At 56.0% G+C, this 24,866-nt stretch overlaps 1 protein-coding gene across 1 annotated transcript; it reads right to left on the minus strand.

The window, feature by feature from the left end:
• Positions 1-4,584: 4,584 nt before the first annotated feature.
• On the minus strand, positions 4,585-20,980 carry NSMCE4A (NSE4 homolog A, SMC5-SMC6 complex component). Its single transcript, XM_056120670.1, has 11 exons — positions 20,638-20,980; positions 19,888-19,965; positions 17,930-18,060; positions 14,281-14,432; positions 12,226-12,325; positions 10,497-10,587; positions 9,278-9,372; positions 7,522-7,570; positions 5,998-6,086; positions 5,821-5,908; positions 4,585-4,699 (listed from the first exon to the last, which is right to left on the minus strand). Exons 1-10 carry the CDS (start codon positions 20,924-20,926, stop codon positions 5,834-5,836), a joined length of 1,149 nt encoding a protein of 382 aa, XP_055976645.1. The 5' UTR covers positions 20,927-20,980; the 3' UTR covers positions 4,585-4,699; positions 5,821-5,833.
• Positions 20,981-24,866: the final 3,886 nt, after the last annotated feature.

The raw sequence follows: 24,866 nt of genomic DNA on the forward strand, positions 1-24,866 counted from the left end.
GCAAGTGCCTTAGTTACTATGCTGTGCTATCCTGGCCTCCTGCCCCCACTGTTTTTTAAGAACTAAAGTCTTTTTTTTTCTTTTTAATTTTATTAAATCACAGTGAGATAGTTACATGCTTTCATTTTTGGGTTACAATCACACCATGATCAAACACCCATCCCTCCACCAGTGCACATTCCCCACCACCAATATCCCCGGAATATCTCCACATTCCCACCTTCCCTTTGTCTCCATGGCAGACATTATTCCCCATAATCTCTCTCTCTTCTTTGGGGCATTATGGTTTGCAATACACTGAGAGGTTATCATGTTTGGTCCTTTATCTACTTTCTGCACACATCTCCCATCCCGACCGGTTCCTCCAGCCATCTTTTTCTTAGTGATCCCTTCTCTCTTCCAGCTGCCTTCTCCCCTCTGCTCATGAGGCAGGCTTCCAGCGAGGGAGCAATCTTACCTGTCCTGTGTATCTACTATCCTTAGGTGGCAGCCTCATGTTATGTTGTTTTATACTTCACAAATGAGTGCAGTCCTTCTAAGTCTGTCCCTCCCTTTCTGACTCATTTCACTTAGCATGATACTCTCTGTGTCCATTCATTTATAAGCAAAGTTCATGACTTCATCTCTCCTGACAGCTGCATAGTATTCCACTGTAAGGAACTAAAGTCTTACGCTGCAGTAGATTCCCAGCCCTTACCAGCAAACTGCAGTGAGGAAATACATGGGCGTGAATGTTGGCGGCTACTCCAGGCTCTGTTGGTTTCGATGCTCAGACCTAGAGAGAGAATCCTCTGCTGAATACCCAAGGGGGCAAGGCCAGAAGTGGGGGGTATAACGGGAGAAGCTGCAGAGAACTTTCTGGAAGGAGTGTCTGGACCGAAAGTTGAGTGCCCGGGGTGCAGGGGACCACCCTGCTCTGGCATACTTCATAACACACACACAGATACACACAGACACACACACATGGTCGCCCATTCAATGGTACACTTCATAACACACACACGCACACATACACACACACGAGGTCGCCCATTCAGTGGCACACTTCCTAACACACACACACACAAAGACACACACAGACACATAGACAAGGTCACCCATTCACAAAGACATGCACAGACACACACACAAGGTTGCTCATTCAGTGGCACACTTCATAACACACACACACACAAGGTCACTCATCCTATGGCACACTTCATAACACACACACACACACACATACACACACATGAGGTCGCCCAATCAGTGGCACACTTCATAACACACAGACACACACACAAAGTCATCCATTCAGTGGCACACTTCATAACACACACACACACACACAAGGACACACACAGACACACACACGGTTGCCCATTCAATGGTACACTTCGTAACACACACACACATACACACACATGAGGTCACCCAATCAGTGACACACTTCATAACACACACAGACACACACAGACACACACACACAAGTCACCCATTCAGTGGCACACTTCATAACACACACACAAAGACACACACAGACACACAAGTCACCCATTCAGTGGCACACTTCATAACACACACACACATACACACACACACAAGGTCACCCACCCATCCAATGACACACTTCATAACACACACACACAGACACACACACGGTCGCCCATTCAATGGTACACTTCGTAACACACACACACATACACACACATGAGGTCACCCAATCAGTGGCACACTTCATAACACACACACAGACACACACACAAGTCACCCATTCAGTGGCACACTTCATAACACACACACACACATACACACACACACGAGGTCACCCACCCATCCAATGACACACTTCATAACACACACACACACACACACACACACACACAGTCGCCCATTCAGTGGCCCCCCATAAGCCTGATGAGACAGTTTCTTTTTTTTTTTTCTTTTTGGGTCACACCCGGCAATGCTCAGGGGTTACTCCTGGCTCTGCGCTCAGGAATCACCCCTGGCGGTGCTCAGGGGACCATATGGGATGCTGGGAATCGAACCCGGGTCGGCCACATGCAAGGCAAACACACTACCCGCTGTGCTATTGCTCCAGCCCCTGATGAGACAGTTTCTCTGAGGCAACCCGACAGCGCAGTTGGCAAGAGAGTCCTGGAGTGGAGTGGGGGGCCGGGGGCAGGGGGACAAAGGTCAGTCAGTTCCCAGGACATGTCCAGTCCCAGCAGGGACAGCCCTTGTCACATGAGCTTGGCTGGAGCCAGGAGACCAGAAGCGAGACCCAGTGGCTGTGACTCAGAAAGCCCCGGCCACACATGGCAGAAGGGACGCAGGATTGGGCTGAGCTGACCTGTGGCCTGTGGGAAGGGAGGGGACCCCGGGAGCCACCCCGGGCGGGGGGGCCGAGAAGCCGGGCTTGGGGGGCAAGTGTCACACTTCTCTTCAGACTCTGCCTCGGGGGGGGGTGTAGAGGAGACCCAGGCGAGGGATGTGGCAGGGACGGGGTCCTCACTCGTACTGCAGGGAGCTGACCGGGTGGGGGACACTCCTCCCGTCCTTGAGTCGTGCCAGCAGGGCAGCAGCGGCGCTAGTGCTGCTCAGAAGCCCCGAGGTTGCACCCCCCCCCCCTCCAGCTTACGAGGCCCTTCGATGGGATGTGGTGTGTCAGCACATGGCAGGGAACCCGGGGGTGGCAGACCAGGCTGACCACCACCTCCAACACTTCCCTGTCCGACAAGAGTGCGGTCACTGGGCAGGACAGAGACTCACCTCAGTGGTTTCAGGCCACATCGACTGACTCATGGTGCCTGGACAGGACCGCAGCCCCAGCCCCGCCACGGGAGGACGTGGAAGGAGGGAGCAGAACGTGGCCTGGGGGCCCTGCACAGCCCAAAACGGGACTCGAAGAGCGGAAAAGGCTGGAACAGGGAGCTGGCCACACCCAGGGCCCTTCCGAGAGAGCACAGGGTCTCCAGGACCACCAGCATCGCCTGGAGTGGAACATTTTCCTCCCATGTCCTGTCACATCAGGAGGGGGAGCAGATGGGATGTGTCCAGAATTCCTGCAGAACGAAGCTGGCTTGGGAGAATGAGGAGACAAAGGACATCCAGAGCGAGGATGTGAGCCCGCCATGTCCAGAAACCCTCCCGGGGTCCCTCGCCCCACAGAGCTCCAAGGGGCAAGGAGGACCAGGAACTCCAGCGGGTCCCCGTCTGCCAGCCCCAATCAGGGGCACTCACAGAAGTGACTGTGAAGACAGACAAAGCTGGGAGGACATGGGACGTGCTCCTGTTTTTCAAAAGTCAACTCTGGAAGAATCTGGTCTCCGGTACTTGCTTGATGGTCCCTCTCTTGTTGAGGCGGGCCCCCTCGCCCATCACTGGACAGCGCGACTCCTGGCCACTGCTTCGGCCTCTGAAGGGCATGGCCTGGAGGGGCCGTGGAGATGCGGCCAGCGTGGCCTCAATCCCTGGCTCTACCTGTTGACTCCCCAAGCACCACCAGCAGTGATCTCTGAGCACTGGCAGTGTGACCCCAAAAAAAATAAACACCAAAGAATCCCAAGAACTGTTGCGGGCATGTCCCAGCGAAAGCAGCCAACGAGAACCTCCTAGGCCTGGAGGAACACATTTTCCGGTGGCTCACCTCTTGCCCACGAGGTTCTGCAGACCTGCCTGAACTTGGCATCCAGGCCCATGTGAGTGGCAGAGGGGAGAACCCGGCAGGTGGGGCTGGAGGATGAGGCAGAGGTGACGGTGCTCCTGCACAGGAGGGCTGAGGAGGACTCGAGGGAGGACCCCACAGTGCTCCCGCACAGGACTGAGGACGGGACCCGAGACAGGACCCTGTCATTTGTTTTTTGGCTTTTTAGGTCACACTATTTTTAGGCGATGTTACTAGGAGTAACAGGGATTACTCCTAGTTCTGCAGTCAGGAATTACTCCTGGTGGTGCTCGGGGAACCATATGGGATGCCAGGAATCGAACCCTGGTCAGCCGCATGCAAGGCAAATACACTACCTGCTGTGCTATCACTCCAGCCCCTGTCTTTTCTTTTAAAGACAAAAGAGGGACAAGAGAGTTACAGGACATAAGGTGTCACCCAGGAAGTGCTGGGATCTAGAACCTTCCACAGCAAAGGTGCCTCGGTCTCTGAGGCTAGTGGGGAGGAAGGCGAGAGGGGAGGGTGGGGGAGGGAGGGAACTCGCTCCCCCATCCGTGGCGCTATCCTGGGGCAATCAGCAGCCCCCAGGGGCCAAGACAATTGTGGAAACTCAGACCCAGGGCTGGCCGGGAGAGTCCAGCCCGGCTCACCAGAGGCTCGCCGACCCAGGGAATGCTCCCGTCTGCCCTCATTGTGCCAGAGGAACCAGCATGCAGGTCTGCGACCCGATATACAGGCTCCACGGCTAAGGTCACTCACCACCGCACGCATGGACGGACGGATGTCCCGTGGGTCGGGACTGGACAAAGGAAATGAAGAGGAGTTGTTACAATATGTGTGTGTGTGTGTGTGTGTGCGCGCGCGTGTGTGTATGTGTGTGTGTATGCATGAATACCACAGTGAATTTTCTTCAATCAAAAACAACCAAGACAAATTCATTAACTATCAAAAGCTACATTTTACTAAAAACAATCTATCTTTAAAAACATTTAATCATACAGTATTTACAATGCATGCCTTCTTCCTTCTGGGACTTCATCATCCACTTGAGACCTAAAAGAGAGGGAAGGGGAAAGAGGCAGAGAGCACTTGATAAATGACTCAAGTGGGGGTCCAGAGCCATAGCACAGCGGGGAGGGTGTTTGCCTTGCATGCGGCCAACTCGGGTTCGATCCCCGGCATCCCATATGGTCCCCTGAGCGCCACCAGAAGTGATTCCTGAATGCAAAGCCAGGAGTAACCCTTGAGCATCGCTGGGTGTGGCCCAAAAAAACAAAAAATAAAAACTGACTCAAGTAGGGGAATCAAGCTCCTTCCTGTAAGCAGAGACCAGATTCCCAGGGTCTCTCACCAGTCTATTCCTGGTCCCTCCATTATCTTGGAACAAAAGTTTAATTAATTGAGGCTTAATTAATTAAGAAGTTACACATTACCTAAAAAGCAGATTTTAATTCTCAAAGTCATGCAAAACAAGCTAGTGAAAAGTAGCGTCTTCTTCACATTGATCTAATTTTAAATCACCCCCATCTTTGAGGTAAGCTGCAGATGAGGAAACTGAAACTATTGTTTTCTGTTCGTTTGTTTTAGGGTGATACCTGGCAGTGCTCAGGGCTTACTCCAGGCTCTGTGCTCAAGGATCGCGCCTGGTGGTGCTTCCGGGAACCGCACAGGATGCCGGATGGAAGACGGGGTCTGCCCCATGTAAGGCCAGTGCCCTCCCGCCATGCTTTCTCCTGCCCAGGCCACTATCTTTCACCTTCCTCTATCGGCACATCCGTGGCTGAAGGCCACTGACTCTTCACCAACACGCGTGAGTGTTAGTGGCTGGGCCACGGCAGGCGGCTCTCACCAAACCAAGAGCACATATACATGGCGATGCTGAGGGCCGCACTCAAGACCTCGTACATGCCAGGCGAGGGCTGCACCGCCCGGCCCCTTGCCAGCCCACCAACATCAAGCTCTCTCGTGGCTTCTTCCAACTGCGGGTCTTCAGACACCAGCAAACCCCACAAAGAAGCCCACGTAATGGGATCCTGGCAGGAGGTCCCACCCGGCCTGTCTTCTTATCAGCGTTCTGGTGGGGCAGTCTTGGGGGGAACCCCCTAGGACGTGAAAAGGCAGGAGGCAGCCTGGGGAGTGGGGAAGGCTCGGGTGAGAAGGTGTCGACATTGTACCTGGGCCACAGGGTCAAGCACTTGGCCGTGGCTGGCTCTGGCCCGACGCAATCACGGGCTCTGCGATCTCAAAGGTCTTCACGATCTCCTGGAGGAAGAAAAGAGCGTTGGAGCCCCGGAGTTGCAGCCTGGGGCAGAGACCGAACCATCCCAGGCCCCCCCACCCCCGGCCTTTACCTCCCAGTCGCGGTAGCTCAGAGCTATGATTCCTTGATTCCGAATTTGGGTGTTTTGGTCAACTCCCTCATTCTCGTCGTTCACGGGCTCTGTTGGGAAGACAAACATTTTCGATGGTTACCAAAGCAAAGAGCAGCTAGGGTGAATCTTAGACCCAGACACCGACGGAGAGTGGCCTTGTGTGTCCCAGGACATCTACAGAGTGGCCTTGCGTGTCCCAGGATGCCGGCACGCCCGGATCACCAGGCATGGAGTCAGCCCATCTGCCTGCGTTTGAAAAGCAGAGCTCAAGCTCGCAGGCTCTGAGGGTCTGAGAGCCCGTCAGACTAGTACAGACTCCGGCCTTGGTGGAAAATGCTGTTTTAAAGCAGCCCAGAAATGTCCCTTCTTCTTCTGTTAAGAAGCGGGACTTATTATGGTGTGATGGGACAGGGTGGTGAGGGCTAGGTGGGAGCAGAACAGGATGGGGGGCAGCTCCGAGGCCCCTGGGAACGCAGAGCCCACCCTGCGTCCAGAGGCCTGTGACTCGGGATGGATGCACTAGACCCTGCAGGCACCTGAGGCAAGTCGCTTCCCTGCCACTGTCCTCAAACTCAGCCGCATTAACTTTTCTTCTTTTTGGGTCACACCTGGCAATACTCAGGGGTTATTCCTGGCTCTGCATTCAGGAATCACTCCTGGTGGTGCCCGGGGGACAATATGGGATGCCGGGAATCAAACCAGTGTTGGCTGCATGCAAGGCAAACGCCCTCCCCACTGAACTATCACTCCAGCCCCTGCATTAAACTTTAAAGTCCCGTTTCTTAAGAGCTGGACATGGATCTCCTCGTGGCCAGTGCACTTGAACTTGGCCGGGCACAGAGTCTCCATCACATGCTCCTCGTTCTGCAGTTTGGCGTGGACAGACGTGAGGACCGGGCCAATGTGGACCCTGGCCACTGTGCCCTGGGGCTTTCTAAAGGTTCCCTGCAAAACTGGAGTCAGAGACTGGGGCAGGTGTGAGAGTAGACAGGAACGTCCACGGCAAAGACCTGCCTCCAAGGTCCCTTATCACAGCCCATAGGAGCCACAGACGGGGCTGTCGCTGTCTGCAGCCACAGCACCCCGGGCCCAGGGGCAGGCAGCGCTCGCCTTCACTGGCCACGGGGCCCTCCCTTCTTTACAGGAACCCCCCAAAGCATAGAGGAAGAGAGGAAGGCAGAGCACGAAGTCATTTTCCCAAGGATTAAAGACTTTCCCAGGAGAGGAGCCGGATTCAGGGGCAGTGGGAGGAAGTCACAGCCGTGACTGCGACCCACAAAGGTTCTAAATTAAAACGGAAGGATCATATACTGTTGTTCATCTTTAGAGCAACAGATGGTGAAAGTGATAAAGACGAATTTAGGCTCTGACCCTGTCTTCAGTATTTCCAGTAAGCAGCATGCGGCACGGTGAAAGTTTGTGACCTTGAACATAAACCACCCGTATTCATCCCATAAGCTCTGACCACAAACGCTTTTCTGAAACTGACGCAGTGTCATTTACCTATAATCGGCAGCCGGTCTTGGTCAAGTCTTATTCTTGCAAAGCCATCCTAAAACACAAACATGGTTTTAAGAGAGGACCAAAATTTTAGATTTGAAACCTATAATCAATTGGCAAAAACAAAACAAACAAAGAAAGAAATCACTTCAGATGGCAATCTCTACATCTCAGACAATCAAACTGTAGCACAATCACGCACGCAAAAGTCTGATAGAAATCAAAAATGCCATCTGGGCCCAGGCCTTTGTCTGGGGGGAGACTTGATTAGGTTTCAAATTCTCTACTTGTGATGGCACGTTCATGCTATTTCTTCCTGATTCTATCTCGGAAGTCATAATGAATCTGAAAGGAAGTCCATTTTCCCCAGGTCATCCACCTTGATCTAAACGTTCACGAATCTGACATCTGTCCTAACACAGGGCCTCTCTCTCTCTCCGCCTCTGCTCAGTCCCCACCACCATCGTCTCCACAGCTGTCCTACCTCTTTAATTCAATTAACCTGATTTTTAACTGATCGATTATTTCTGAACCCTCCACATCATATTATGTTTAATTCTACCGTGTATCATGGACAAACTATACCTTTGTTATAATTTCTAGAAAAACACTTTAGTCAAGAGAAGATACTGGTCTAAGGGTAAAATTAAATTATCCTCCACAGGTAAGACTATAACCTGCTATAAGACTAAGGACAATCTAAAGCCAATTTTCCAATAACCCAAAACTTCTGAGCAGGGTTTTGTTTTTTGAGCCTTCTATTTTGAAGTGATTTCCAACTTAAGAGATTTAAGACTGCTGTAAAAAATTTCCTAAAAGCTATCCTTTACACAGCTTATTAATGGTTGCCACTTTTTTTGCGGGAAGGGAGGTGGGGGTAGGTTGGGCCACACCTGGCAGGCTCGGTGGACCATATGGGATGCCAGGTAATCGAACCCAGGTCTGCAGCAATGCCAGGCAAGCATCCTTCCAGCTGCCCTATCACTCTGGCCCCGCCATATTTTCTTTTTTTTTTTTTTAATTTTTATTAGTGAGACACCATGAGGTACAGTTGTAGACTTACAAATTTTGTGCTTGGGTTTCAATTATACAATGATCAAATACCCATCCCTCCACCAGTGCCCATTTCCCACCACTACGGATCCCAGTATCCCTCCCACCCCCCATCCCTCCCATCCCACCCTGTCTCTGCGGCAGGGCATTCCCCTCTGTTCTCTCTCTCCTTTTGGGTGTTGTGGCCCGCCACATTTTCTTATCACTGTCTCCAACTATACAATTTCAGTCTTTTTTGAGATCGAGGATATTCTCTTAACACGACAATGATGGGGTTGGAGGGACAGGACAGTGGGTTGGCACTTGCCTTGCATGCAGGGGATCCGGGTTCGTTCTCGGCAGCCCCGTATGACTATATGGCCCCCCGAGCCCACCAGGAGTGATCCCTGAGCCCAAAAACCAAAACTGAAACCAAACCAAACACGACAACTATCCACCAGATTTGGGAAATGTGACCTTCACACCAAACTGACATACCATTCCACACTCAATTCTGTCTCAAAATAATACCTAAAGTGAAAAACCAACAAATAGTTTATACTAGCTTTTTCTGCACACACGGCCAATTAATGTTTTACTCCACTGAGTCTTAAATATACACTGGTTAACGCAATCACCTCGGCGGGCTCCCGTCTGTCAGAGCTCTTTACTCTCTGTCCCCTGAAAGCCACAGAAAGGCCATCCGAAAGATCACCTGGCGCCTTACCCTGATGATGAAGGACACGTGGAAGATGTTCTCCACCGTGCGGGGGAAAGAGTGGGGGTCGACCACGAAGTCAAAGAAAGACATGGGCGTATCGGCTGCGGACAGAGGAAGGGAAAGCCTTCAAACTGGGAAGAAGAATTTGTGCTTATTAATACTCCCTCGTGTTAGAGACAAACAAGGAGATCAGGGGCTTGGAAGACAGGCCAAAGGGCCGGGCTGCCTGATCTCTGGAAGGCCGCCCGTTTCCATCCCAGGCACGGCGGAGTGTAGCCCACAAATGAAAAAGAAACACCAAGGACGCAGGGATTCATCCTTCTGAATGAGTATCAACAGATAGGACCCACCCGCCTTTTGTTTCGGAGGGGAAGAGTTGGGCCGCACCCCGTGATGCTCAGGGGTTCGTATGGGATGCTGGGGATGGAACCCAGGTCGGCCATGCGCAAGGCAAGTGCCCTACCCACTGTGCTTTCTCACCGGCTCCTACAGGATAGAACCTTTTGTTTTTGATTTTGGGGCCTCACCCAGCAATGCTCGAGGGTTACTCCTGGCGGCGCTCAGGGCACTAGAGGGGATCCTGAGGCTTGAACCTGGGTTGCCGCATGCAAGGTGAGTACTATTTCTCTGGCCCAACATAATCTTTCTAAAGAGCACCTTGGTATCTCATTTAAAACCTTTACAATCTTATCTAAGGGATGATACTACGGCAGCTAAGGCAAGTACTTGTCTTGCATGTGGCTGGCCTGTGTTCGATCCTTGGCACCCCATATGGCCCCCCCCCCCCCAAGTCCCACCAGGAGTGATCCCTGAGCACAGAACCAGGAGTAAGCCCTGAATGTGGCCCCAAAACAAAACAAAAAATAAAGAGAAAGAAGAAAAGTGGCTTCTCCACAGACTATGTAAGGGGGAGAAGCCTCATCAAATCCATCTCCAGGGAAGACCGGAGTGATTCAAACCTCAAGCACATCGGAAACGCCCTTTACCGGGGAATCACTTCTCATCAGAAGTGATATGTGTCGGGGCCGGAAGCTACGGTGGGTGGGGCATCTGCCTTGCACACAGCTGACCAGGGTTCGATCCCCAGCACCCCATATGATCCCCGAAGCACCACCAGGAGTGATTCCTGAGTGCAGAGCACTGAGCATCACCAGGTGTGGCCCAAACACAAAAACAGTGAGACCTCTAAGAGAGAAATACGGAAAACCCATTCCAGCATACTTACGGTCTTCTCGAAAATACGTTTGCAACAGTCCCAAGATTCTCTCTACTTCTTTTTCTGTGGCTTCTTGGTGAGACTCTTCCATTCTTTTTAACTGAAAACAGAAAGCCATCAAGCTGACTGACGTCCTTTTAACCTTCCCACTCCCATATAAACTCAACTGCCTCTACATGGCTCTTATTGGGGACTGACCGCTAGTTTATATCCTCATCTCAAAATCTGCTTAGGGCCAGAGCGATAGGACCCTGGGGAAGGTGTTTGCCCTGCCAGTGGCCGATCCAGGTACGATCCCTGGCATCACATATGGTCCCCGGAGTGTTTCCTGGATGCAGAGTCAGGAGTAAGCCCTGAAAGCTGCCAGTGTGGCCCATCCCCACCTTTTTATAGTAAAAGGGGGAAATGTAACTGAGTAACTCTTGGCAGTGCTCATAGTTCATATATAGGGGGGGTCGGGAAAAGGCAGTGCAGGGGTTAAACCCACAGCCTTGTGCATGCAAAGCAAATGCTCTACTACAGAGCTACAAGCCCACTTCTAGGAAATTTTTACAGAAGAGAAACGTGGTTGAGCGTAAAATAGTCAATTAGGTTCTCACATGGAGCTGCAGTTCCCAGCGGGGAAGGATCCTGTCCCCACTCCAGTGGGTGGGTAGCTGGGGATGCCTCCGTGCCCAAGAAGAGACCCTCACACCCAAGGGGCATGAAGGTGATGCTGAGGCTGGTTTAGGGGGGCCGGCTCTAACCACTGACAGGAGTTCGGGCTAAAAAACTGGCCCAATAAAACGATTAAGGCTGACAAAATAATTAGTTGGTGACCGAATAGAACTCTGGACTCTAATACTTAGGGGAAAAATGGCCAAGATGTATGCACGGCCCATGAGTGAGTATTTTTTTTTTTTTTTTTTTTGCTTTTTGGGGCACACCCGGCAATGCACAGGGGTTCCTCCTGGCTCATGCACTCAGGAATGACTCCTGGCGGTGCTCGGGGGACTACATGGGATGCTGGGAATCGAACCCGGGCTGGCCACGTGCAAGGCAAATGCCCTCCCCGCTGTGCTATCACTCCAGCCCCAGTATGTTCACTTTTAAGTGTTTTATTTTCTATTTTTCGGTATAGAGGGCCACACCTGGCAGCATTAGGGGCACTTCTGCAGTGCTCAGGGAAGCGGCGATGCCAGGGATGATAACCCGGGCCCCCCACCTGCCAAGCGCAGGGTTGATTCCTGAGCTCTCACTCCAGCCTAAACATTAGGGTTTTGTTTTTTGGGTTTTGTTTTCTGGTTTTTTTTTTTGGGGGGGGGTGTCGGGTCACACCCGCAATGCTCAAGAATGACTCCTGGTGGTGCTTGGGGGACGCAGGGAACCTGCGTGTTTGCATGCAAGGAAAACACCCTACGGACTATACTATCGCTCAGGCCCATAGATATTTTACTTTTTTTGGTTTTGGGCCACACCCAGCAGTGCTCAGGGCTGACTCCTGGCTCTGTGCTCAGGGACCACTCCTGGCAGGGCTCAGCGATCGTACGACCGGTAGGGTGTTTGCCTCTTACGCGGTCAGCTGGGGTTCGGGGATGAGACGTGATCAGCTGTGTGAGGACAGGGCCCTCCCCCCTGCCCTATTGACTGGGGTCACCTGGCTTTGCTCTATCGGGGTGCTGGGGGTGGAAGCTGACAGCCTGGGAACACGGGACACACCTGCCCTATTTTTCCGAGCCCACCCCGGGAGGGTGCCCACCTCGGCAGGCATGGCCCGCTGCTCCTCGGAGGCGAGCACTCTCCTCGGACGGTCCGTGCGCGGCTTGGGCGGGGGCGCGTCTCCTTGTATGGAGCCCAGCCTGCGGGAAATGCAGTCGCCTTTCGTACACAGGGACCCCGACTAGCAGGCTGACACCTGCTCTGCCCCCCTCCCACACACCCCCACACCCCGGACTCGGCTGGGGACAGTCCCCCCAGCACCGGCTTGCGGCAAAGCCAACTGCAGGTGGGGTGGGGGTGGAAAGGGGAGCGAACATGGCCACCGGGGTCACCTGGCTTTGCTCTATCGGGGTGCCGGGGTGGAAGCTGACAGCCTGGGGCCACGGGACACACCTGCCTGAGGACAACGGTCACAGGGCCACCTGAAGGAGGCCTCCCCTTTTTGCACTCCTCCCCCTGCCCCCTGCAAAACAAGTAACGTTCAACTACAGGCAGAGGCCACGGCTGGAGGAACGCCGTGAGGGCACCCAGGCTCCAAGCACAGGAAGGCTGAGGACAACACAGATGGACAGAGAGACGTGCCTGGCCTGCGCTGCTGCAGCCTGCGAGGCCGAGAGCGACCGGCAGGTGAGCCGGCCCACACAGAGGTGACCTGCTCCTGTACGACTCCTCTGTCCGGAAAATCTACTGGAGTCCCCAGGCTGGGGCCAGGGGTCAGGGGTACGTAAACCCCGACAGAGGGAAAAGACCAATCGAAGGGCATTGGACGCCGGGACTGGCAAGAGCAAGAAAGGTGGGATTCCTACCCCCACATTCGTGCCAGAAGGGATACAAGGATGTGAGTGACTCACTCTGGCCGGAAAGGGGGTTGCCTGGGGACACATGGGGCGGGTCACCCCAGGACCTAGGACACAGTCTGAAGAGCAAAAAGCAAAGAGAGGGCTTCCTCCTATCAGCAAACCATGACATCTCATCTTCAGCCGTGCCTGTGCCCTGGAGCCGTCTCGGGAGAGAGGGTCCTGGCAGGGCCCAGAACTGGCTGGGTCCCCACCAGCCGTCCTACCACCAGCCGTCCTACTTCGGAGGAAAACCACCTGGGGGTGGAGCAGGGACAAGGGTTCCCCAAGAGGAAGCATGGATAAGAAATACGGCTGGCACATCTAAAGGCTCTGGAACAGGCGAGTCGGGAGAGCCAGGCTTCCTTTCTCCACAGGCCTGGCTGGCATTCAGACCGGCCAGTTTCATTTAAGTATATACATTTAAAACAAACAAACAACCTTTAAAAAATTAAGACTTTTGGGGCTGGAGCGATAGCACAGCGGGTAGGGCGTTTGCCTTGCACGTGGCCAACCCGGGTTCGAATCCCAGCATCCTATATGCTCCCCCAGCACCACCAGGAGTAATTCCTGGGTGCAGAGCCAGGAGTAACCCCTGAGCATTGCCGGGTGTGACCCAAAAAAAAAAAAAAAAAACCAAAAACAAACAAACAAAAAATTAAGACTTTTAACCAAAAAAGAAACAGGAGGCTCTGGGGAGAGTTAATCAGCCTTCAGGTAGACACAGGGACCGGAGCGATAGGACAACAGAGAGGGCGTTTGTCTTGCATTCGGCCAATCCAGGTTCGAGCCCCGGCACCACCTATGGGCTCCCAAGTGCCAGGAGTGACCCCCGAGCACAGAGTCAGGAGTAAGCCCAGAGCACAGCTAGGAATGGCCCCCAAATCAAAACAGACAGGATGTCTCCAACAAAGCGGGGGCCTGAGAGCGTCAGGGATGCCAGCCCCCCCCGAAGAGCAAGCGTGTTACAGGTAGTGGCCAAGCAGACTCAGCAAAGGTAGCCATTAACCCAGACGCTCGGGCTCATGAGCCAGGACCTGAGGGCCAGGACCTGGAAGCGCAACTTCCTGTCCCCCCCAGGACGAGGTTCCGGCCACACCAAGATTTCCTGGACCTCTGAGTCCAGCCTTAAGGGCATCTCTCTGGTGGCCACCCCTGTCACGATCACACTACTCACTCCCTTCCACCCCGACCACCACACACAGGACAGGGCAGGGGTTAAGCATGGCTGGTCTGGTGGAGTTTTAAAATAATCTTACAGAAAGTGGAATGTATGGGTTTTATTAAAGGTGTTTTCTGCGGTTTTGCCTGATATTTTCCAGGAGTCGTAGACTATGAGTTCAACATCGGAGCTGTCCTCATCGCGGACAAGTTCTTCGGCTTCTAACGGATTCACACCCATATGTGTCAGCTGCAGGAACGGAGGGAGACAAAAACCCCGGTTAGCTGCCCATCCCGGCCAAAGCAGAGAGCGTGACAGAGAGCCCTTTCCAGTGGCCCACGGGCCAAGATCTCTTTCTACGGATGTTTCTCTGTATAAAAGCCCACTTGCAAAGGTCCCTTCCTCTGGCACTAGATGTTCTTTGATGCACTTAAAGCCTTTTTTTTAGTGAGGATACGATGATCACCAGAGGGTCCCAAACTCATTGCACCCTTTCAGACAAAGCAATCACTCAGTGGCTGGAGAGACAGGACAGGGGTTAAGGCACTTGTCTTGAACACAGCTCACCCTGGTTTCATGTCCGGCACTGTTTATGGTCCCCTGAACCCGGCCAGGAGTGATCCCTGAGCACAGCCAGGTGAGAACCACCCCACTCAAGCCCTCCCCGCCAAACACCAAAGCTGCAGGGTGGAACTGGCGAGACTCACTGGCTTGTGGTGCTGCTTCTCAGCCAACAGCCCAGAAATCTCAGCTCAGCTGGGATGTCAGGAGAACAGAAACCGTGAGTGTGTGTGTGTGTGTGTGTGTGTGTGTGTGTGTGTGTGTGTGTGTGTGTGTGCACGCACACAGGGCATGGGAAATGATGACTGGAGAAAGGCTAATGATTCTCTTCTCTCAAAAACTTACTGAAAATGAATCAAGTTTCCCTTCCCTCCTTTTTTGGTTTTCAGCCACACACGGCTGTGCTGGGATTACTCCTGGCTCTGCACTGAGTGGGGGGCGGGGGACCCTATGTGGAGCTGGGGACCGGACCCAGGTCGGCAAAGGCAAGAGGTGCCCTACCCGCTGTACGATCCCCAAGACTCCTTTTATTCAAGGACACTTTTATTGCGTTCAAACAGGCGTAGGGAACCTTGTCCGTGAGAACTACCAAATAGGACGGGCTCTGGCAGCTGGTCTCTCCCATCCTGCAGCAGGGCCAGAGCCCCGGGTCTCAAGGGGCCTTAGACGCCCACAGACTGGCATTCCCCAGCCCTGTCTTGGAAGGCTGTTAAGAGCCAGGAAGTTACTCAACTCAAATGGGGATATGGGGCTGGAGCGACAGCCTTGCACTGGCCAACCTGGGTTCAATCCCCGACACCCTGAGCCCCTCCAGGCATGAGCTCTGAGCACAGAGTCAAAAGGAAGCCCTGAGCATCACCAGGTATGGCCCTGAGACCGAAGATTAAAACAGGGACTGGAGCAATAGCACAGTGGGTAGGGCGTTAGCTTTGCACACGGGCAACCTGGGTTCGATTCCCAGCATCCCATATGGTCCCCCGAGCACTGCCAGGAGTAATTCCTGAGTGCAGAGCCAGGAGTAACCCCTGTGCATCGCCAGGTATGACCCAACAAGCAAAAATTAAAAAAATAATAATATTATACACAAATAATCATTGAAAGGCCCTCAGTGGTTCACTTATTTTATGCCACCAGAGTTTGGGGGAAAGAGACCACAAAATACTGATGGGCTCTGCATTTGCCGCAGCCCCAACTCGGCTCTCACACCCTGTCCTACACCAGAGGGCGGGAGGACACTTCTGGTTCTGTGTGACCACAGGGGCCAGTCTGCTGCAAACTCGCAGGATCTGGTGCTCTTCCCAAAATGCTCTCCCCTGCCCCAAAGACTCAACGGTTATGACTTCGGAGTTTTATCCTGAGCGCACCGAGAGCAGGCATTTATCCTGACAGCTGGGGCTTTGGGCCACACCTGGTGGGGTCCCGGGAAGCAGGCAGTGCTGGGGTTGGAACCCAGGTTCCCGCCCCCGAGCAGTGCTCGCCCTTCTGAGAACTCTTTAGCCCCTTGATAAGGTAAAGTACAACGCTTGCCCCAACAGATGCTGATAACTGCCCTTGATTTTAGCTTTTGGGCCGTCCCCCCCCGGCGTTTAGGGCTTACTCCTGGCTCTGCGCTCCACGTGGTGCCTGGAATCAGCCTGGGTCAGCTCCGTGCAGGGCAATCACCCTGTGCACTGGGCCACCTCTCCGGTCACAAATGCAGGGAATATTTTTAAAAAATATTCAAGGGGAGGCGGGGCTGGAGCGACAGCACAGCGGGCAGGGCGTTTGCCTTGCACACAGCCAACCCGGGTTCGATTCCCAGCATCCCATAGGGTCCCCTGGGCACCGCCAGGAGTAACTCCTGAGTGCAGAGCCAGGAGGAACCCCTGTGCATTGCCGGGTGTGACCCAAAAAGAAAAAAAGAAATTCAAGGGGATGGAATGATAGTACAGTGGGTAAGACGTTTGCCTTGCATGCAGCCAGTCCAGATTCGATCCCCGCATCCCATATGGTCCCCCGGGCACCACCAGGCATAATTCTTGAGTGCAGAGCCAGGTGTAACCCAACATAGCATATAAATAAAAAATTGCAGAGCCTGGTGTAACCCAAAAAAGCAAATAAATAAATAAATAAAAGATAATAAAATGTACACAGTCATAAGGTTATTTTATGTACTGAGCTGAACACATTAGTGGCATTTTTCTAAATGTATTACATTTCACAATAATGAAGTTTGAAGAAAATATTAAGGTTCTGAAAGGTAAGGTAAAGGTAAAGGCCCTCCCGTTGATCGTCGATTTGCTCGAGCGGGCCCAGTAACGTCTCCATTGGAGACTTTGTTGTTACTGTGTCTGGCATATGGAATACTCGCGGTAGCTTGCCGGGCTCTCCGAGAGGGGCGGAGGAATCGAACTCGGGTCGGCCATGTTGGCCGCTTGTAAGGCGAACGCCCCTCATCTATCTTAAAACTGAACAAAATAGCTCTTTTTTTTTTTTTGGTCAGATTTCGTGGCACTAAATCATCTTAATAACCATTTCACAGAAATCCAGTCGTAAACTCAATAAATAGCCTAAGAGAAATGCTAGGAAGAGGCTGGCTCAGAGCCCAACCAAGAGGAAAAAAATACACAAATAAAAGACAACCAAATAAAACAGAATAAGATCAGCCTTTCTGTCCTTGGGGCCAATCCACCAATGGAAATTTCTAAACTTCCAGGGAACAACGGTGCAAACTTATTAAGCAGCAGGAAAAGGCGAATAAAACAAAATGTACTAAGAATAGCAAGTAAACACAACAAGAAAAACGGTGCAAAGACCCAGTCGGTTCGTACGGCTGTGGAAGATTCTCGGGGAGGGACAAATCTACCGCCTCCCCCCCAACCCTGCACCAGCCACTTCTCAGCTCAGGCCGAGCGGTCATGCTGAGCCAAGGACAACCGTCCAGTTCACTGCAAATGCACTCGAGCAAAACGGCGTGGCCTGAGGGGGTCACGGCCATTCACACAGAAACTTGGCACCGGGTCTGCAATACCGCGCCGCTCAGACTGCACCACATACCCCAAGTCCCCTCCACGCCACCTGCTGCCATCTGCCCAGCGGCCCAAGCTCTCTCTCTCGAAGTGGGGTCCGAGACAGAAGAAAGGAAAGTGGCCGTGAGCAGGCGACAGAGGATGGAACTCCCGGCAGTGCCGGCGCGGGCCACTCACCAGCGTCTCCACGTATCTGAGCATGTCGAACGAACTCAGGTCAGAACGCAGCTGCTTGGCTTTTTCCTTGCCCAAATCGGAGGCCAAGACAAGGAACTGGGCGTCCAGCACGGCCTCTCGGGCCCGGGACACTGCTCAGAGGGAAAACACAATTAAATGTGTGCGGGCTGAAGTTATAATAATGCACGCAGCCAACCAGAGTTCAATCCCAGCACGTGACATGGTCTCCCGAGCCCACCAGATATGGAGCAGAGCCAGGAATAAGCCCTGAGGTTGGAAGGCCTGCTTTTAGGGGTCTACCTGGTGCTGACCCCCAATAAAGAGAGTGGGCTGGGCCCAAGCGATCACACAGCGGGTCTGGTGCTTCCTTGGTACAAGGCTGACTCGATCCCCAACAACACTGCGTAGGGCCCCACGTGGCCTGCCAGGAATGATCCCTGAACACAGAGCCAGGAGGAAGCCCTGGGCAACCTCTGAGAATGGCCCCAAATCTTTTAGTAGGACAGCAAGCAGGGAGGGCGTTTGCCTGGCATGCAGCCAACCCAGGTTCCATCACGGGTATTCCATCTGGTCCCCTGAGTGATTCCTGAGCACTGCCGGTGTGGCCCCCAAACCCAAAACCAACAATAAAGCTGTCCAAGAGGGAGAAATCAAAATGGTGTGGGGGCAGGCAGGAGAGTGCTCAGGCGGGGGTGTCGGGGGGCTGGTGCCCAGCAGGGCACGGCCCCCCAGACAGAAAGGTAGAGGGGCATTGGGGGAGGGAGCAGCAGGGACGGAGGCCACGTGGGGAAGGACCACAAAGGCCAACTCAGCCACCAGGCACCCCACAAAGCCAGGTTCAAATTCAAGTGGCCTGTGTCCATGGGGACTTGCACCCACAGGCAACCCACGTGGCCACCCAATCCCGGGTGGGCTTTAGACTAGCGGACATATGAGAGATTTCTGGAATTTGTGTTTCTAAGGCCATTTTCTTGCCTCTGTATTTTTTTTTGTTTGGGGGCCAGGCCCAGCGGTGCAGGGGAGAGAGCGTACGAGGTATACACTCGACCCCTGTCCTCTCTCTCCAGCCCACTCTTGCCTGTTTATTTCAAGAGTTTCTTTGCACACGCCCGTGTCAGAGGCCAGGGACTCCCTCCGGGGCCGTTCCGGGCGCCTTGCCTCGTGCCTTCAAGGCACTTTCAGGGCGTTGGCTGCAGGCCAGTTGGGGCTCTCCATGACCAGCACGGCACTCAGGCTCTCAAGGTTCAAACCCAAGGCTCAGGCCCATCCCGGGGGGTGGGGGAGCAGGGACTCTCCCACCGACCAGCTCCTGGGGCTCAGGCGAGGGGCTCACGACTTTCTCTTTTGTTGCTCATTTGTTTGGGGGTCATAGCAGGCTGGGCTCGGGGGTTACTCCTGGCCTTGAGCTCTGGGATGACTCCCGGCAGGCTCAGGGGACCTTAAGAGGTGCAGAACCCAACCTGGGTCAGCTGTGTGCAAGGCGAGTGCCCTACTGGCTGTACTATCTCTGTGACCCCAGGATTTTATTTTGGGGCTGGACAGATGGTACAGCATGTAGGCCTTATAGGTTGTCTGTCTGTCTGTCTCTCTCTCATACACACACACACACACACATGCTGCAGATCAACTGGCCCACCACCTGTGGACAGGGTCACCCCCACAGGTGAGTCACAGTTAGGGGGCAGAGATTGGGAGGAAAAGAAATAGGAAGTCAGAGACCAGCTCCTTTCTTGCTGGAACTCATCCACTGCAGATCAACCCTTCAAGTCGGACCCACAACCTCTGGGACGAGGGAGGACCCACTGCACTTTCCTGGGGAGCCCCAGGCCCAGTCCTGCCGCAGGGGATGCAGGGCTCAGGGCGACCAGGGTCACGCGCATCCGGGCATCCCGTGGGGGCCCCGGAGGGTGTTTGCAGAAACCAGAACAGCCTGGCAAGGAAAGAAGGGGGCGAACTACCTCCATTAAACAGCGTGTTGGCCTCTTCCAGGACTTCGGTCAGTTTGTCGCTGGCATTCAGTATATCCTCTCGGTTTTCTGTTTGATTTTTTTTTTTCCCAAAGAAAAGAACGAACTCAGCGCGCGTGGGCTGCAGGCTGAACCCAGACCCACGGGGGTGGGGGGGCAGGCAGGCCTGGGCCCCGGTGCGGGCAGCTGGGGGCTGACCACCGTGCGCCCCCCAGCCCGGCCCCCCTGCGCCCCGAGCGCGCGCGCTCCCCGTGACCGGCCCCACCCGCTCCGCGCACCCGGGGAGCGGCAAAGGCAAAAAAAAAAAAAAAAAAAGAAAAAAAAAAGAGAGAAAAGATCGAGCCGGGGTCCGACCGAGGGGTCCCGGCTTTGGAAGGGTCCCCCGTGTCCGCGGCTCCAGTGGGGGCGTCCGGACGTCCCGGGCCCCGCGTGGGCCCCGCCAAGGTCGCGCGGCGCAGGCGGGCGCAGGAGGGCGCGGGGTGGGCGCGGGGCGGGCGCGGGCGCCGTTGGGGGCAGCGGCCGGGCCTGTCCGGCGCTGCCCGTTCCTGCCGGCCACTGCCCGCTCCTGCCCGCTCCTGCCGGCCACTGCCCACTCCTGCCGGCCACTGGCCACTCCTGCCCGCTCCCGCCCGCCGCCGCCCGCTCCCGCCCGCCGCCGCCCGCTCCTGCTGGCCACTGGCCACTCCTGCCGGCCACTGCCCGCTCCCGCCCGCTCCCGCCGGCCCGGCCGCGCCGCCTTACGCTGGACCGAGTTGATGAGCGCCCGGTACTGGTGGCGGATCTGGCGGCACAGGCCGTGGTCCTCCTCCTCCTCCAGGCTGGCGGGGTCCATCAGCTCGTCCCCCGAGTCCGACGGCTCCGTGTCCTCCAGGCTCGGGCGCTCCGGGGCCTCCCGCCGCTCGGGCCCGCCGCGGCGGGACCCGGGCGACAGCGGCGACCGCGAGCGGGAGCGGGAGCGCGGCCGGTCCCGGTGCGGGTCGCGGCCCCGGCCCCGGCCCTCGGCCCGCCGGCCGCTGCCGTCCCCCGACATCGCGCCCGCCGGCCGCGCAACTTCGGAGCGGCGGAAGTTCGCGCCAGAAACTGAAACCCCCCGGGCCGGCGCGAGCGCCCGCCCCGCACAGCGACGCCTCTGGCGGGAGGCCGCAGGGCAACGGGCCGCAAGGGGCGGGGCGGGGCGGGGCGAGGCGGGCCGGCCCGAGCCCCGCCCGAACCCCGAGTCCCGGCCCGAGCCCCGCCCGAACCCCGAGTCCCGGCCCGAGCCCCGCCCGAACCCCGAGTCCCGGCCCGAGCCCCGCCCGAACCCCGAGTCCCGGCCCGAGCCCCGCCCGAACCCCGAGTCCCGGCCCGAACCCCGGCCCGAGCCCCTCCCGAACCCCAAGCCCCGCCCGAACCCCGAGTCCCGGCCCGAGCCCCGCCCGAACCCCGAGTCCCGGCCCGAACCCCGACCCGAGCCCCTCCCGAACCCCAAGCCCCGCCCGAACCCCCCGAGCCCCGACCCGAGCCCCGCCCGAACCCCGAGTCCCGGCCCGAGCCCCGCCCGAACCCCGAGTCCCGGCCCGAGCCCCGCCCGAACCCCGAGTCCCGGCCCGAGCCCCGCCCGAACCCCGAGTCCCGGCCCGAGCCCCGCCCGAACCCCGAGTCCCGGCCCGAACCCCGACCCGAGCTCCTCCCGAACCCCAAGCCCCGCCCGAACCCCCCGAGCCCCGCCCGAACCCCAGCCCTTCCCGAACCCCAAGCCCCGCCCGAACCCCGAGCCCTCCCCGAACCCCGAACCCCGAGTCCCGAACCCGGAGTCCCGAACCCCGACCCGAGCCCCTCCCGAACCCCAAGCCCCGCCCGAACCCCGAGTCCCGGCCCGAGCCCCGCCCGAACCCCGAGTCCCGGCCCGAACCCTGACCCGAGCCCCTCCCGAACCCCAAGCCCCGCCCGAACCCCGAGTCCCGGCCCGAGCCCCGCCCGAACCCCGAGTCCCGGCCCGAACCCCGACCCGAGCCCCTCCCGAACCCCAAGCCCCGCCCGAACCCCCCGAGCCCCGACCCGAGCCCCGCCCGAACCCCGAGTCCCGGCCCGAGCCCCGCTCGAACCCCGAGTCCCGGCCCGAATCCCGGCCCGAGCCCCTCCCGAACCCCAAACCCCGCCCGAACCCCCCGAGCCCCGCCCGAACCCCAAGCCCCGCCCGAACCCCGAGCCCCTCCCGAACCACGAGCCCTCCCCGAACCCCGAACCCCGAGTCCCGAACCCCGATCCGAGCCCCGAGTGCCAGCTCTGAGCCTCGAGTCCAGGCCCGAGACCCAGCCCCGAGTCCCGAACCCCGCGTCCCAGCCCCGAACCCCGAGTCCCAGCCCCGAACCCCGATTTGCAGCTCCAAGCCCCAACCCCGAGCCCCGCGCGAGTCCCGGCCCCACCCCCACCCCCCCACCTTACACCCCAAGCCCAGTCCCCAGTCCGAGCGCCCCGCAGTGCTCTGAGCCCCACGCCCCGTGCCCCCATGCCCCTTGCCCGCCTGCGATTTGCAGCGCCCGCCCTGCCCCTCTCGGACCCTTTGGGCTGGACCGCACCGCAGTCACGCACGGCCGGACACGCCACCCACCACCCACGGACGCGCTGGCCTTGGAGCCCGGGACAGACTCTGGGATTCCCTCATCCTTTCTGCGCGAGACTGTGGTGCCCAGAACCTGATCCAGCCTGGATCAGGGCTGACTTTCCTTCCCCTGCACAGAGAGCTTCCCCACCCCTCCCGGGGTCCACAGTTCCCCCCGAGTTCATGCCCCAGGGGTACCTGCACCCAACCTCTCCAGTTCTGACCCTCCCAGGGACTCCCGGTGTGACTGGCGTGGGTGGAGCGGGGAGGTGGAAGCTCTTTCCCCCTGTCTCCTCCCCACCCCACCAGGAACACTGGCCGCCGTTGGCCGAGGTCAGGGAATCCACTTCTTGATTTTTGGCTTTGGGCCACACCTGGCAGTGCTCAGGAGTTACTCCTGGCTCTGCATTGTGGAATTACTCCTGGTGGGCTAAGGGGACCAAATGAGGTTCCGGGGATTGAATCTGGGTTGGCCACGTGAAGGCAAAGACCCTACCCAATGTGTGATCACTGCGGCCCAGAATCCACTTCTTTTGGGTGGTAACTGCATACCTGGCCTGCAATGTGAAACCTATATCCCACCCCTGGTACCAGCTAATCCCCCTGCCCCTGGAACCACAAAATGCTGAAGTCCCTCAGGAAGGGTCCAGGAAAGATGGAATGCTGCTAGGAGTTCTTTAAAAAGCCTGAGTTTTGGAGCTGGAGCAATAGCACAACAGCAGGTAGGGCGTTTGCTTTGCACGCAGCCAACCCGGGTTCGATTCCCAGCATCCCATATGGTCCCCTGAGCACCACCAGGGGTAATTCCTGAGTGCAGAGCCAGGAGTAACCCCTGTGCATCGCAGGGTGCGACCCAAAACGCCAAAAATAAATACATAAATAAAAATTAAAAGTCTGAGTTTTAAAGCCAGAGAGGTGGTACCGGGGGTTCAATTTGACCCGTATGGTCCGTATGGTTCCACCCTCCCGGCGGCACCCCATGTGCTCCCCTGAGCCTTGCTGGAGTGATCTCTGAGCACAGAGCCAGGAGTCAGCCCTGCACACAGCCAAGTGACCCCCTGCACACAGCCAAGTGACCCCAAAGAAAGAAAGAAAAATGAAAGTTTCTGCATGGGTCTACCCAAATCCCACTGGTACCCTGGGCTGGCGATAGAAAGTTGAACTTGGACAGCTTCGCATGGTGTTGTTTGGCCCAGATGCTGGTGCAATCCCACCCGCTTCCCTGGGAACTGCACCCATCATCCAGCTCCGTCCTATGACAGGTGAGTGGCAGCATCTCTGGATGAAACACAAGAGGTCCCGAGAAGGTCCCTGTTTCCCTTCTCGCCCCATGGACGTGGTGCCCAGCCAGCTGGCAGCCACCTACCAAGCTGGAATAAGGACTGGCTTTGACCCCTCACCCTGACACTCTACTGAAACACCCTGTGGGAACACCCTGTGGGAACATACCTCAGGGCAAAGCACCTGGCAGGCTAGGAACTCTTTAGGGCAACCAAGTCAGGCTTTTAACTACCAACTTCCTCCCCAACAAGACCCTGCAGGCTTCCCTCAGGCACTTGAACTTCTGTAACCCACTAGGGGGGGGGGGGCGGGGGAGGAGAGGGCGGTAATGACCATCCTCTGAACTTCTTGCTTTGTCCTCCGCCAAGCTGATTCTGACTGGAAAAGCCCCAAGTATTCAGTGATGCCGTTGTTACCCCTTGCGGCCCAAGGTTCTGTAACTGGAATGTTTAGCTTTCTTCTTCATGGAAACACACTCCGAGCGCTAGACAGAAGTCTGTGGAGTATTTAGTTCATTTCAACAGCTCCTCGGTATACGTGAAAGGGCCATTTACTATGTCCAGCGCAGCTGGTGACAGAGACGACAGTGACGCTGAGTCGGCCTCCACCCTCCAGGGCCTCACCAGGAATCAGACATGACAGGAACGATCCTAAAATCCAAGGGAAAATACGGAATAGTTAAAAATAAATCTTAAGGGACTGGAGAGATAGCACAGCAGGTAGGGCATTTGCCTTGCACGCAGCCGACCCAGGTTCGATTCCCAGCATCCCATAGGGTCCCCTGAGCACCACCAGGAGTAACTGCTGAGTGCAGAGCCAGGATTAACCCCTGTGCATCGCCAGGTGTGACCCAAAAAGAAAAAGAAAAAAAAAAGTCTTGGGAAAGAAACAGCAAAGTTGGTAGGACTTCCGCTTCTCAGTGGCAAGGCTTATTACCAACCTGTAGCAGTTAACATTTTGGGATGCTCTCAAGAAAGAAAAGCTTGTAGTTCCAGGAAGTTGAATGACAAATCCGGAAATAAGCCCGGTTATTTCCTACCAAGTCGCCCCGAGAATCCAATGGGAGAGAAGAGTCTTCATTTACAAATGTTCTAGGACAAGTGGCTAT

This window comes from Sorex fumeus, unplaced genomic scaffold, assembly GCF_029834395.1.
Source record: "Sorex fumeus unplaced genomic scaffold, SorFum_2.1 ptg000043l, whole genome shotgun sequence".
Taxonomy (NCBI): domain Eukaryota; kingdom Metazoa; phylum Chordata; class Mammalia; order Eulipotyphla; family Soricidae; genus Sorex; species Sorex fumeus.

Coding starts and splice junctions, on each gene's coding strand:
- NSMCE4A (XM_056120670.1), bottom strand. CDS start 20,926: ATGTCGGGGGACGGCAGCGGCCGGCGGGCCGAGGGCCGGGGCCGGGGC. Junction 18,061..19,887: donor CAACACGCTGTTTAATGGAG/GTAGTTCGCCCC, acceptor CCCTCTGAGCAG/TGTCCCGGGCCCGAGAGGCC. Junction 5,909..5,997: donor TGAGCTACCGCGACTGGGAG/GTAAAGGCCGGG, acceptor TTCTTCCTCCAG/GAGATCGTGAAGACCTTTGA.